This window comes from Solanum tuberosum, unplaced genomic scaffold (genome assembly GCF_000226075.1).
Source record: "Solanum tuberosum cultivar DM 1-3 516 R44 unplaced genomic scaffold, SolTub_3.0 scf00137, whole genome shotgun sequence".
Lineage (NCBI taxonomy): Eukaryota > Viridiplantae > Streptophyta > Magnoliopsida > Solanales > Solanaceae > Solanum > Solanum tuberosum.
The window spans coordinates 470,105-485,837 of NW_006239066.1; the positions used below are offsets into that span (position 1 = coordinate 470,105).

At 33.3% G+C, this 15,733-nt stretch overlaps 1 protein-coding gene and 1 pseudogene across 1 annotated transcript; one reads left to right on the top strand and one right to left on the bottom strand.

Moving 5' to 3' along the window:
• Positions 1-8,931: 8,931 nt before the first annotated feature.
• LOC107061483 (uncharacterized) lies at positions 8,932-12,229 on the bottom strand. The gene is made up of 2 exons (XM_015310770.1): positions 10,352-12,229; positions 8,932-10,043 (listed from the first exon to the last, which is right to left on the bottom strand). The coding sequence occupies exons 1-2, from the start codon at positions 10,833-10,835 to the stop codon at positions 10,009-10,011; spliced, it is 519 nt and encodes a 172-aa protein (XP_015166256.1). The 5' UTR covers positions 10,836-12,229; the 3' UTR covers positions 8,932-10,008.
• Positions 12,230-13,653: 1,424 nt separating this feature from the next.
• On the top strand, positions 13,654-15,434 carry LOC102593910 (exonuclease V, chloroplastic-like; annotated as a pseudogene).
• Positions 15,435-15,733: the final 299 nt, after the last annotated feature.

A 15,733-nucleotide genomic window follows, 5' to 3' on the forward strand; every position in this document is an offset into this window, starting at 1 on the left:
TTCGATGGTGGATTTGATTGTAGGTGGTGAAATTTATGGTGACTATTTGATTTTCATGGTGAAATATATAGATTTAGTAGTAATATGGCGGCAATGGTAGTAGTTTCATGGTGGTGTTCATTGAAGAATAAACAATTGAATGATATGGAGAATTTTAGTCAAAATTTGACATGACATCTGATGTGACAGTGACATGGCATTGAAGTGGCGCAAGTGTGATACACCTCCCATTGTGAGAGTGGTGCTACACGTCTTAGGGGGTAAACAATTTACTATTTAGTAGCAGAGGTGTGTAATAGGTCACCTTATTAGTTTAAGCGTGTAACTAACTTTTCGAGACAAGTTCGGGGGTGAATTTATGCCTTTTCCCTTTTAAAAACTTAAAAGATTTGGTTTGGTTTTAGATATTTTTTAAATGATAGTATTTAGTTTGATTATGATTTTGTTCGAAAAACCGAAGAAATAATCGGACCAAACCGAACCGAGAAATTAGATAAATATATTTTATTATTATACATATATAATATATTATTTTTATAAACAATTTTAAAGATCTTATTTATGCTTTTCTTCAAAATTTAATAATTTACCTAAGAATGCAAAAATGCCCAATGTGAGAACATTTATATTATTGGTTTCATATATAAAAGTGTCTATGACAATTCTTTGAAGGACTGAAAATGTTACTATATCTTTCTTTTAGACCAAAATAGTGAATTTTGAAGCTTTATTCATAATAAATTCAGTGATCGAAAGTTTTGTAATGTCAGTTGTTCTAACTATATTTCTTTTTTAATAGATTGTTGTCACTTTTTTCTTGTTTTGAATAAATTGTTTCTTTTATTTTTGTATATGCTTAATAATCGAATAATCGAACCGAAACCGAAACCGATAACAACCAAACCGATAAATGTATAGTATATATAATTTGGTTAGGTTTTGATAATTTTAAAATCGATTAAATTGATTTGATTTTAGTTTTGATTAATAACCGACCTGTGAACACCCCATTCATGTTATCTAATAAGGACCTATATACATTTTAAAATCAAACATGGTCATCTAATAAAAACAAATGTGTCACGACCCGAGCCTATACCCTGGACATGACCGGCACTCAAGAACCATTGATGGTCCCCAAGCGAACCCTCATCCTGACTGACTACAAGCGGAAGACGAACTTGAGCATACATAAGCATCAAATTAAAAAAAACGTTTAAAAACAATTTATTGAATCTCAAAACTCATCTTAACTTTCTCAAAAACTCAATTTAAAACTCAGTGTTGGCTTTTATAAAAGCTTTTCAAAATTTATAACTCAAAATAGGGCTCATGCTGAAATATAGACATCAACAAATCAACCCAAGAATCTACAATAACAATATAGAAACTCAATAATTAGGAATAGAATTTTAAAAGAACCATGAACTCAAGAACTCAAAATCAACTTATCTCAAGAATACTTAAATCTAGGGGTAGAATCCCTAGATTTCTCTTTTACTGATTTGAAAGTAGATGTAGGGCATGAGGACGAACTAGTTCAACACTATGATAGTCTTACATACCTGGAAGAGCATGGTTCTTGAAAAAGAACTTCATTATAAGTCTTGAAACCCTAACTTGAATGCATGGGGGAGCCAGAAATTCCATCAAGGTTGTTCAAGAATATTTTTTTAATAAGTGAGTTGAATGTTATTTGTTTAACCTAGAGATTCTACCATGAATGATCTCAAAATTTGTCAATATCAAATATAAACAATCGAGTTTTTTTTTTCTTTTTGATGCATTGATTTTATATGATAAAAATATATGATTATTGTTTTTAAAGTGAAATATTGATAGAACAAATGCATCTAGCTTTACGAAACATAAATCACACCAGTAGAAAAAAAATTCTTAAAAAAAGAAGAAGATATAACACATGTATTGATTTTAGCTTTGGCTTTAAAGTTGTTAACATATATAAACACAATTTTTTAAAGTAAAATATTGGCTTTTTTGTTTTCACCATTCGAAAGTGCATTATATCCTAGATAAAAATTAGAAATACATGATATCTAACTATTCAAAATTAAAATAATGTATTCATATATGTTACTCTATATTATTAAAATTATAATATTAATAATTAAGAAATTTTGAGGAACATAATAATGGTATGTAAGGTTGTGTTCTGCTCTCAAAATAAAATAAAAAATGTTGTGCGCTTTGTGGGATTCGAACCCGTGCAACTGGAGGGGGGGGTTGGGGTGGAGGAGGGGAATTGAACACGCTTAACCACTGCACCACAAAAGAGTTTATGTCAAGGTTGTTCAACATTAATTATTTATCCTTTAAATCCAGAATTTGATCTCTCTATATGATGTAATTTTCCAGCGAAGGGTGTTCAGCTGACCACCTTTCGATGGCTTTAGCTCCGCCCCTGCTTGAAGGTAAACAATCAAGAAAACCTTTCTTGAGGTTCTTGAGTTAGTTTCTTGAAATCTCTATGGCCAAGAATTATGATTTCCATTAGTGATTCATAATTGTATGGAGGAATTTGAGTTGGAAAGAATGAAATTCTTGGAGAAGGACTTACCTTGAAGAAAAATCTTGAAAAAGATTGAAAGAATCTCGAATGGAGTCTTCTACTTTGATTTTTTCTTAGGGTTTTGTCCTGGGGTTTGAGAGAGAAGAGAATGATGGATTAAAAGATAAAAATCTGATTGTTTTGGGTCTTTAATTAGTAAAGAAATTCGTTTAGGGTTTTCTTGGTGGTAAAAAGATAAAAAGACCCTTTTTAATGTTTTCCCGTCGACAAATTCGTCAATGCACTATATCAGTTACTAAAATGGTCATAACTTTTTACTCAAAAATTGGATTGACGCGAAATTGGTGGCGTTTTAAAGAGGATTCAAATACCTTTATTCTTATAGGTTATGGGCCACGTAACTCTTTATATTCTGAGAGATATGGTCGTTTGAAGTTGACCCAAGTAGAATCTTACATCAAAACTTAATCGATAAGGAAACGTTCAACTCTACTTTGTGCTATGAGATTCTAATGACCTTAATTGATATCCAAAATCATTCTCACACTAAGGAATTTACCTTAACACCTAAAAATATTAAGAGTCACTCAGTACGACCTTATACGCAATTCAAGAATGGTTTGAAGTTAACTTAGAAATTTTCGGAGTGTTACAAAATGAAACAATATTCCATAAAACACTTAAAAAATATTTTTTTTCTTTTACATCCATTTGCTTATCAAATCAATGTAGTTTATATAATCAGATTCCATAAATCATTAAAAAAATAATATTTTTCCTTTTATATCCATTTTCTTACCAAATCAATAGTTCATATAATCATATTCCATAAATCATTGAAAAATTAATATTATTCCTTTTACATTCATTTTCTTACAAAATCAATAGTTCATATAATCATATTCCATAGATCATTGAAAATTAATATTTTTCCATTTATATCCATTTTCTTACCAAAATAGTAGTTCATACATAATCAAATTCCATAAATCATTGAAAATTAATATTTTCCCTTTTACATCTATTTTCTTTCCAAATCACTAGTTCATAAAATCATATTCCATAAACCATTGAAAAATTAATATTTTTCCTTTAACATCCATTTTCTTTCAAATTAATAGTTTATATTCCATAAAACATTAAGAAATTAATTTCTTTCCATTTACTTCTATTTTCTTACAAAAATCAATAGTTGATTTCATAAATAATAGATTCTATCAATCTACTTCCAATTTTATGCCACTATATATATTCTTGATATTAACTAAGTAGAGTTATTATCAAATATATAAAAAAAAACAAAAATGGAGAGACAATTCTCAAAGATGCTTTTTGTTTTTGCTTTATTTCTTATTTCATCTGGTATGAATTCCTACTCTAATTCATTTTCTTTAATTTTCTTATACATGATCGCTAGCTAAATTTTATCAATCATAACAGTAAAGTCACAATTTTTTTTTTTCTTTATAATATTTCAGATTTAATGGTGCAATCAAAAAACAAACCTGTAATCAGGCTTCGGATTGTGTCAACACTTGTGATACAACGTTGTTGCCTGCTTGTCTTAACCATGTATTTGTTTGTGTGCACGCGAAAAACAAGTTTACAAGACGTATGATGAAGGAAAGTAATAATAATGTTCTTCATGAATCTTCATGAATTTAATTATTTCATTGTATTATTATTGAGAGTAATAATATAGTGATCATTTTGATTTTATTATAATCACATCAATAATATCGATTTGTAGCATTTTGTTTGGATCCTTAATAATGCAAGTGTTTCAATGTCGTGATAAGCATTTCTTATTAAGATGCGTGTGGAGAGGCGATAAAATTAGTCGATGGAAATATAACTCACTCAATTCGCTCAAGTTTAAATGATTTAATGGTCCATTCATTTGTTAACTCGATGGCTCAATATAACTCATCTAAAAATTGGTTATACTGATATGTAACATAAATTGACGCATGAAACAAATCTTATTTTGTTAGAATTGGGTTATGGGCTTGAGAAAATCACTATCACTCTTGGATCTTTAGTGTTGGGCTACACTTTAAGCTCTAGCAGTATTGGGCCCAAGTTCTTCAATCTAGTTATGGCAATTTTAGAGGGATCTTAACGATTTTAGCCAGACGCTAAAAGAATTTTCACCCACTTAATTATAACTATTTGTAGCCATCATCGATGAATATTTAGTGTATATATATATATATATATATATATATATAAGAGGAGTTTACAAATAGTCACTATAATAAACTTAATTAGGCTCCTTAACTATAGTTTGTATATTTACGGGTTGTAGCTATAGCTCTTATGGACGACCTCATGGGTATGTTCGTATAATTCACGTGTATTTATATAATTGAACTATTTTCCATTCGTGAAATAAGTATTTGCATAAAAGAGCTATTCCCGTCGTGGTTGTATAAACGGAGTAGTAACAACTGTTATAAAAATTCCGCAATTATACAAATATTATAAAACTTGAAATAATAAATTTATACAAACACAAACATCTGAACTTTAAACAGTTATACAAATTAAATTATACAAAAGTTATACAAATTATATTATACAAAAGTTATACAAATTTCAAAACCAATACGTTTATACAACTCAAACTTGGCCGCGTAATTTTGCCTAGAAATTAGTGACGAATGGTGATTAATTCAAACTGTAGTTATGTTAACTTAATTAACTATTATATGTTTATTTATCCGCGTAATTTCCCCTATAAAAAATTGTATACATTGTACGATGATTAAATTGACTTAAAATTAGCAAGTCTTTGTTAGAAAAAGTAAATAATATTTTTTTAAAAAAAGTTTTCCTCGTAAATTGGAAATTAAATCAAAGATATATAATGCTCTTTTAATTAATAATTTATTTTAAATCATTAATAAATTTTAAAAAAGACATATATACATCAACATTGTCAAATCATCTTTTTTTTGGTGAAAATAACATATAAAAAATTGTTGCATTTACGTGGTTATCTATCCTTTTCTTTTTTATCTAATTTTTTTTTCACTGTAATTTGTTCACATTTTACCCACACAAGTCTCTGTTATGTTAATTTTGAACCCCACAAAATTAACCACTTTAAAGTTATCAAGAAAACAACATAACACAAGTAGTCCTCAATGTGTGGACAAAAGTAAAGTTGGTTTTTTTACTTTAATCATAAGTAATAAATAATCCTTATGTGTGCATTTATTATTGGATGGAACTCATAACATAATTTTCAAAACTAAAAATCCTTTTGGCTAGAAAATTTGGCCAGAATGGTAAAATAACATATTTCATACTATGTTATTTTACCTTTTTGAACATTTTTACCCTTTTAACTTTAATACCTTTTAACTAAAAAATGGAAAAAAGATCAGCTTATTTTAAAATAAAAAGGATATTATAGACTTTTTAAATTTCTAGTCAAATTCTGGCTAAATTTTTTGGCTATTTAGAATTGTTCTTTTAAAAAAGTTGACTTTTCTTTATTTCTTTTTTTTTTGTTTCATTTTGGTGATATCATGACTTCCGGAGAATTTTTTGCTCAACCTTTATGGAACCCTCCAAATGGGTTTCACTGCTTTTATTTTTAATTTTGTTGTTTCTTTTATCAGGTTTGGGCCTCTTTTGGGTCTTTACCATATACTTTCTATTTTTATTAATAAAACCCACTTTTGATTAAAAAAATACACCCTTCGCAGGGTGTTGGGGGAGCGGTATCTAAAGTTTCACCATTTTCAGAGTCCATTTTAGACATCTAAGGGCCTACAGGAATTAGAGGATTTTTCTTAGTTTTTCATGTGTGTTAACCCATAAATATTTTTATGATATGATTTTCGAACGATTTTTTTGCGAGTGACAACTGACTCATTAATTTCAAGGTGTGTTATGATTAATTATTAGTGATAATTCTAAACAAAAAATAGAAAATATCATATAGTTTAGATAGAAAATTCACAAAAACTGACACGGAGTGCCATTTTTAAATTAAAAAAAAGAGAGTATACATCATGCATCATCAAATTAATAAGGTAAATATATTTTGATACACAGTTAATTATAATTAAGAGAGAAACAAAAATACTAATAATTCAAATAGTAAAATGCAAAAATATAATAATTTAGATGTATTTTTTATGTTATTTATATTTTAAAATTTTGAATCTTTCTTTTGAAATTTAGTTGACCGATGTTCATATAAGAGAAAAAAATTGAACTCCATTATCTCAGGATCCTCCATTTGTGCCGTTCCCAACGGTCACATGCTGCGACTCGCTGCCCAGTCGTCGGAAATGACTGAGCGACGATCGCCGATTAACACCCTGTTGATTTTAGATCATTGAGAGAAAAATTAGAGAAGAGGAACAGTTTCTATTGAACTGCAAATATTTTGTCACACATTACACATGCACTGATGGCCTTATTTATACATTGTTTTAGCATTTAACTGACTCTAACAACTTGATGACAGCTCATCAACATATCTAACTAACTTCTACTACTTAGCAATTGCATTACATGTTTCAACGCTCCCCTTCAAGCAGGAGGATGCAAAATATCTAATACTCCTAGCTTGCTTAACAAATGAGCATGTTGTGGTCGATTAAGGCCCTTTGTAAGAAGATCAACTTCTTGCTCTTTTGTGTTGACATAAACAACTTCCACTAGTCCCTTTTTTATTTTATCACGAATGAAATGACCATCTATTTCGATGTGTTTTGTGCGGTCATGAAATATAGGATTTTGGGCAATCTGCATAGCAGATTTGTTATCACTAAAGATGCATACTGGTTGTCCAACTTCAGATCCTAACTCCTTGAATAGTCCCAGCAGCCAAGTAATCTCTGCCACTGCTGCTGCCACACTTCTGTACTCAGCCTTAGCTGAGCTTCTAGAAATTGTGGCTTGTTTCTTAGACTTCCATGAGACCAATGAATCACCAAATTTAATGACAAAACTAGTTACTGAACGTCTGGTATTGGGGCAAGCTACCCAATCAACATCACACCAATATGTGAGAGTTTGAGTTGAATCTGCCTTTAATAAAATTCCTTGTCCGGGGCCTGTTTCAAAGACCTCACTACCCTTATAGCAGCATTCCAGTTTGATACCTTGGGCTGTTGCATAAATTGACTTAAAGTCTGCACAACAAAGCTAATATATGGCCTAGTAGTTGTCACATACAATAGCCTGCCAATGAGCCTTTGATATGCAGTTACATCTCCCAGCAATTCATCACCTTTGACTCCCACTGTTGTATCATATTCATGAGTCATTAACTTCTGATTTACTTCAATAGGAGTAGTAGCTGGTCTTGCACCTCCTAGTCCCATTTCTGATATGAGTTCTAGTATATGATTCAACAAAACACCTTTTGCGGATCTGATCACTTCAATTCCTAGAAAAAACTTTAAGGAACCTAAGTCCTTCACCTTAAATTTCTGATGCATGATAGCCTTGGCTTGATCAATTAAAGCCATACTACTCCCTGTAATCAACAGATCATCTACATATACCAATATTAATACTATGTCTGACCCATGTTTCATAGTGAACAGAGAATAGTCATGGTTACTTTGAACAAATCCAGATGATATAAGAGCCTCAGTAAGTTTGAGATTCCATTGCCTTGAAGCTTGTTTAAGCCCATAAAGAGACTTTTTTAACTGCAGACTTCATTTATGTTTTCCCCTTGTCTTGAGAAACCTTGTGGCAATGACATGTATACTTCTTCATCAAGATCACCTTGAAAGAAAGCATTGTAGACATCCATTTGGAACATTTCCCAACCTTTGGAAGCAGCCAAAGCAATCACAGATCTTACTGGAGAAAAAGTATCATGATAGTCTAGGCCCTCTCTTTGGCTGTAACCTTTAGCTACAAGCCTGGCTTTGAACCTTTCAACACTGCCATCAGCTAAATATTTGATTTTATAAACCCACTTTGATCATACAGCATGTTTACCATCAGGAAGAGACACTACTTCCTAAGTTTTATTAGCTTTAAGAGATTGAATTTCTTTCTGCATGGCATCCATCCACCTAGGATCCTTGGCAACTTCCTTGAAGGTAGCAGGCTCCACCAAGGTAGAAAATTTTGCAAGAAAACTTTAATAAGAATTCGAAATAGCATTATTAGGACATGTAGATTGATAAGGGGTAGGCTGCAGAAGTTTTTGGTTTGTTTGACACATAATCTTGCATCCAGAGAGGTTGTTTCATTGTTCTTACAGACTTCCTTGTATGTACAACTAGACTAGCTGGATTAATTGTATGTGCACCTTCATTTTCAATGTCATCCCCACATGCAGGTGCATCTTGAGGGATATCAAACTCTACAACATCAATACCAGCTGAACTAGATGCATTATCCAAAGGATGCTCAGTTGAATCTGCCTCATTAGGAACCTCTCTTACAGGATTGAAATGAGAATTATCTTCCAACTGAAGATCCTCAAACTGACATGTTCCTCTATAAGTGTCAGGGACATAGTTGTGAACATCTAGGAAGGGAAAAACATGTTCTCTAAAGGAGACATCTCGACTTACAAAGAAGGTCTTATGTAGAATATCAAACAGTAAATACCCCTTTTGAGTTTCAGAAAAGCCCATCAAAATAGCAACCCTTGATCTTTCACAAAATTTGTCTCCCCTAGCAGTAGTTGTGGCAAAACATAAACAACCAATAACCCTTAAGTGTTGAATAGACATTTTCTTGCCATGAAGTAACTCACATGGAATTTCACCCCCTATAGCAGTGGAAGGCAGTCTATTAATAATATATGCAGCAGCCTGTATGCAAAGGCCCCAGTATTTGATAGGAATATGTGACTAAAATCTCAGTGCTCTAGCTGTATCTAAGATATGCCTATGTTTTCGTTCAACTACACCATTTTGTTGTGGTGTATATACACAGCTGCTTTGATGAATGATGCTAAGGTCCTGGAACAAACCATTTCATTGAGAGTTGAAAAACTATGTACCATTGTCAGTCCGAACCACTTTTACCATACTACCAAATTGATTTTTAACCATAGATAGGAAAATTTTCAAGACCACAATTACTTCAGACTTGAGTTGTAACAAGTAGGTCCATGTATATCGACTATAGTCATCCATAATAGTTAGAAAATATTGCTTGTTATCAAAAGTAGATGTCTTATAAGGACCCCATAGGTCAATGTGGACAAGAGAAAAAGATACATCAGCTCTTGAATTACTATGTGGAAACACTAGTCTAGATTGTTTGGCTAATGGGCAGACACAACACTTATTTTGCAGAAAACTAGTGTCTGCATTAGAAAGAAAACCTATCTTCTTCATGGTAGATGATGAAGTGTGTCATAACCTTCTATGCCACAGGTCAACTTCATCTTTATTCTTTGATGTTGCAACAACATGTATGCTTCTATGATTAGTATGACTCTGACTCCTTAATTGAGAATGTATAATCCATGCCTCATTCTACCAGTCCCCTTGACCCTGCCACTTGAGAGATCCTGAAAACACACATGATCAGGAAAGAAAGTAACAACACAATGTAGCTCTTTAGTCAGTTTATCTATTGACAATAGATTGAATTTGAAGTCTGGAACATGTAATACATCCCCCACAGTATCATTATCAAATAATTTTAGGCTACCAATGTGTGTATATCTGATTTATGCCCCGTAGGAAGTTGTACTTTATCTCCTAGTTTACTTACATTCCTCTAGCCTTTTTATGTCAGCTGTAACGTGGTGTGTTGCTCCTGAATCCACAATCCATTCACCTACAGCTATATTCGACATAAGGCACGCAGTCATACCTATCATGTTACCATTATAGCATCCTTGAGACTGTTGAGCATTGTTGTTGTTGGCATCATTGTTTAGCAGTCCAAGGAGTTGTTTGTATTGTTCCTCATTAAATGAAACTCCTCTTTCTCCAAGCTCATTAGTTGACTCTTCTATAGATCCTGCTGTTGGATAAGAACATTCACTACCAGTTATATTATTAACTACAGTATTACCTTTCCTCTTGTCCATTCCATCATTTGGATAGTCAATTATCTTCCAGCAATGTTCCTTTGTGTGTCCATTCTTTTTACACCAATCACACACTAACAAAGGCTTCTTTCCTTTGTAAGGTTGTCCTCTTCCAACAGCACCTTGATAGGGTTGTCCTCTACCAGTTGTTCCTTGATAAGTATGACCTCTTCCACTGCCAAAGTTCATTGCCAAAGGATCTAGCTGATTCTGATTTGTAGAGTTAGCAACAATGAATTGATCACTTTCTACCTCAATTATCATCGCATACGCCTGATTCACTGAAGGAGCAACAGTTTTAAGTAGAATTTTCCATCTGGTGTGGTCTTAGGAATCATTCAAACCAGCTAAAAATTGCAACAACCTCTGCTCCTGAAGATGTTCCACATAATCCTTCGATTTTTCACAACTACAACTTGGCACTGGTACAATCATATCATATTCATCCCACAACTCTTTCAACCTTGAATGATACATGGAAACAGAGTTCGTACCTTGAGATGTTGTTGCGATTTCTTTGTGCAACTGAAAAGTCCTCATACGATTCACGTTGTTGAATCTCTCCTTAAAGTCCTCCCACACTGCATGTGCATTCGATCCATACACGATTCCATTCAGCAAATGTTTGGAGACTGAATTCATGATCCATGAATGTACAATTGCATCACACTTGTCCCATAGATTCCTTAATTCACTCCTTTGTACTTCCCTTTTACAAACTCCATTCACGAACCCTAATTTTCCTTTTTCGAGCAACGCAATTTTCCTAGATCTGCTCCACAAATCAATAATTTTCTACTCCAATTAGCTGAGTAGGAACTAAGATTGTACCTGGAGTATACACTTGCAGGTACAGAACATGATTGTGATTAATTCCTGCCATTGGTGACTGTGTACTTGAATCTCCTTCAACCATGATTAACTCTCAATCTGTAAGATCTAGCTATTTCGTAGAAACTTTTAGAGATTTTTGGTGCAAAGCACCATCTCTGATACCATGTTGATTTTAGATCATTGAGAGAACAGAGAAGAAAAGAGAAGATAAACGATTTCTATTGAATTGAAAATATTTTGTCACACATTACACATGCACTGATGGCCTTATTTATACATTGTTTTAGCATCTAACTGACTCTAACAACTTGATGATAGCACAGCACCAGCTCAGCAACTTATCTAACTAACTTCTACTACTTAGCAATTGCATTACATGTTTCAACACACCCCTCCTGAAGAAGTAAGTACAAACATTGGCAAACCCTAACAACATAGTTCCCGAGATTCCATTAGAAATCATCAGTGAAGAAGAAATGGGCGATAATAGAAGTTGCCTTTGTAGCCACGGATCTCTGGTTACGTCATCGTTACGTGATTCTTCATCGCCGGTGCATTTCCAGAACAACGTTGGGTCGATTACTCTGATAGAGTTTATCGAGTTGTTCTTCGCAAAGTGATTCATTAGTGGTTGATTTAGAAGATTCTGGAAGGTTAATGAGTAGTCAGAAGAGGAATAGAGTTGTACTTCATTGTTGAGTCGGTATCGGAGGAAAAGAGGATTGGTTGTTACTGATATTACTGCTACAGTATGAATTTTGAAACTTTATACTCCCTATGTACCCATTTATGTGACATTTTTTTTGTGATTCTGTAAAATTGCAACTTATAATACTTTTGTAGTAGATCTAATCCAATTTAGCTTCAAATGTTAGTTAAATTGACTCTCAAGAGAAAGTGAAAACTTAAAGTGCCACATAAATTTGTCATAGGGGAAGTACAATTTGGTGTGGTTATGTTTACAAGTTGGTGTGTTTTGATGTTGTAGTTTGAAAAGCTGTGGTTTCCTGATGTTCCATTGTTTGAATGTTTAGAGGAATTTTGAATTGCATGTTGAATTGTTGCTTTGAACATGAGGGCTTATTATCATCAAATTTCCTATTTTATATTACTTTATTTGACTGATTATATTGTTTAAGATATTAATTTGACTTCCTTACTTAGAGTGGTATAGTGGACGAAAAACTTGAAGTAAAAGTGTGAAAGTTAATTTGATTGGGCTCAACTATTGAATAGCTTAATGAACTTGAATTATTGAAGTTGTGAATTATCTAGTCATCTTGGCACAAATAGATATGGTTGGACATGTTATTTGAATTGTTTCACAGACAGACTTGAGTATTGAGATGGAGCGGGCTAAAGTAAGATTACTCATCTGATTTTTTATTAAGTTCTAGTATGTAGTATGATGTTTAGTGCAAAATATGTATTTCATTATAGAATCGTGTGACATATTGTGTGAGGCTGCAAGATTTTGAATCTAGATCAGACTAATGGCGTATTATACTTCTAGCTGGTTCATTGTGCATCTACTGCAGTGAAAAGGGGATTTTGTAACATGTCCAGAATATGTTGTTGAATCGATTGACCATGTAGAAGAAATAAAAATGATGTTCTCTCTAACAACTTAAGTTTTTAGATAGGATGGTCACATAATTCACCCAGTATTAAAGTAGGAAGAGGTCTGGATTTGAGTCTAACCATCACCCATTATCAAAAGGAATTTCCAGGTGCTTCCCACAAAAAAGAAAATTAGGCCTACACGTGATAGGGCATGTTGAACACATAATTAAGTAAATGAAAGTGGTGTTTTTCTAACAACCTAAATCTTTTTAGATGAGATGGTTACACAATTCAACATACCATATGTCTCAATTTCAGTATTTCTCAGTAACAATCTGATTTTGTTGTTCTTTCGGTCACAGGAAGCATATTAGTGTTGTTGAGCATTGACCAATATGAGTTTCTGGACTTCCTCGAAATCTTGAACTTGTAGTTTTAATTTATTTTATTTGGTTTCTCTTCAATACCCTCTCATTGAGGATAAAATGTTACCCTACATAGATATAGTACTAGGGATAGAACTATTCTATATATTTTATTTGAGAGTTTGGCTAGTTAATGGAAGTACTCGCTTGAGCCTTTCTAATGTAAATGTTCCTTTTTATCATATTCTTGTGTTTTGCATTTGTTTTGTGTATATTTGCAAGCCATTGTACGAGGAGAAAGTTCCCCTAAAATATGATTTTACTGATTGTTTATCCTCATAATCGCAAGTTGCCTTCAGGAATGGTGTAAAAAAAAGATGGAGTATACTCTTCTTTGTGGCAAACCAGAAAACACCAAAGCTATGAAAGTTGGTAGCAGTCGTCATGAAGCACTCGAAGAAGAGGTATTCCCTAAAAAGAGTTTAGTCATCCATTTATTTTATATTTTAACTATCTCAGTTCGAGTGATTGAGGCAGAAGTAATTTGACAGGACATATATTTCGTATTGTTCTGTATGTCCGTTTGAAAGGAGATGAAGAGATAATATCAAGACTCATGCCAAATTCCAAAATGTTTCTATATGTTTAAACATTTCCATTTTCAAAGTGATTCTTTGAATGTGTGTAGGTGATCAAAAAGGTAAAAGTTCGTGTTGACTCAACTGAAGATGTATGGGCATTAAAGTTCTTTAATTTCATAGTTGGTACCAATCAATTGTTATTTGATGGATTGACACGTGAATTGCCCTTGTAAGTCTATTTTTCATATTTTGATTGCTCGTAATAATTCTTTAATATTCCTAATAGTAAGTTAGTTGATAACAATTGTAGTTAATGAGCTTATTTACTGTGTTTCTGTAAAACTTTTTTGTTAATCAAACAGAGGTGTTTGCATATTTAAGTGTCATGTACAAACTTTATGACCCAATAATGAAACACCTTGACCCTTTAATCTCAATTAAGAGGATGGTGGAGGTGTAAGAGTCACCACCATTTGATTCACTACTATAACTTTTCATCAACTTAAAACTTTTGATCTACCAACTAGATTAGTTTGGCTTTGTTGCAGGACCCAAAATAGAAAAATAAGTGTCTCATGTCTAACAACTTGAACTTTAGCAATCACGCAATAAAACATACTATCAGATTAAATGAAGGTTTTCAAGTCTCATTGTTATCTATTTATTAAAAATATTTTTCACGTGTTTGGGGAAAGAAAAAGAATCAAGTCTACACGTTGGGACGCATGATTGCAGGTTAAGCAAAACAAATGTGTGTTCTTTTCCAGTTGTTTTCCTGTAAAGTACATATATGTCCCCACTCATAAACACCTATTGACACTTGCGCTTGTGCATATAAGGCATTACTACATGTCCATCCAAAGTTGCTTGTGATTGAATGCATATCCTCTCACTAATCCACCTCAATCTTTACTTTTGCACATGGTAGATAGAGTTTCCTTCTTAACAAGATCACTGATTCCTGCAAAGTAGAAAGAATTTATGAAATATTTTTTTATGATTTGCCTCCTCATTAGCTGCTGAGCTAGTTCATTTGGTTCATCAGAGTAGGTTTGGGTGAAGGTATATGGATGGTGGGAGTTATTGATGAGATACGAATGCCGGAAGAACAAAGTGATGCATATCCAATATTAGTTGACATAAAAACACGAGTGCAATCTATCCTTCCTCGTGAACCACAACGGAGAAATGGAAGGTATAGTTTTGCACTGAATATTGAACAGTAAAGAAACTTTCACATGGTGCATCTCTGAGATGAAGAGAGATGCATCATATCTAAATTTCTTTACTATTATAAATATATTTACAAGTACAAAATCTAATGAATTGATGTCTTTGGATGGTAGGCTTCAGCTAATGTGCTACAAGCATTTGTGGGACAGCTTGGTGGCTGATGACTTTGCTCCGGCCAGTTCTTTGAGTTCTTCTCTCTGAATCCTAATCACATTTTATCTGCACAAGTTAGAGAAAGTATTGTTGTAATTATAGAAGGGCACCCCCTTAACTTCATCACCCCATAGCTTAGAAGTATATCAATATGATGAACATCAAATTTACAAGAATATGCAATAGCAAATAATAATTTTATCGTATGGAGCGGGGGAATGGGGAGTCGAGGTGTGGTGCTCGAGGGATGGAGGTTCTCGAGGCAAGGTGCCTCGGGGGCTGGGTCCATGAGGTGTCGTCCCTCGGGGGCTGGGGGTCCTCGAGGCGGGGTGCCTCGGGGATGGAAGAGTGGGGTCCTCAAGGAGGGATGCCTCGGGGGTAGGGGATCCTCGAGGGGGAGAGGGGTCAACGGGCGGGGTGCCTCGGGGTATGG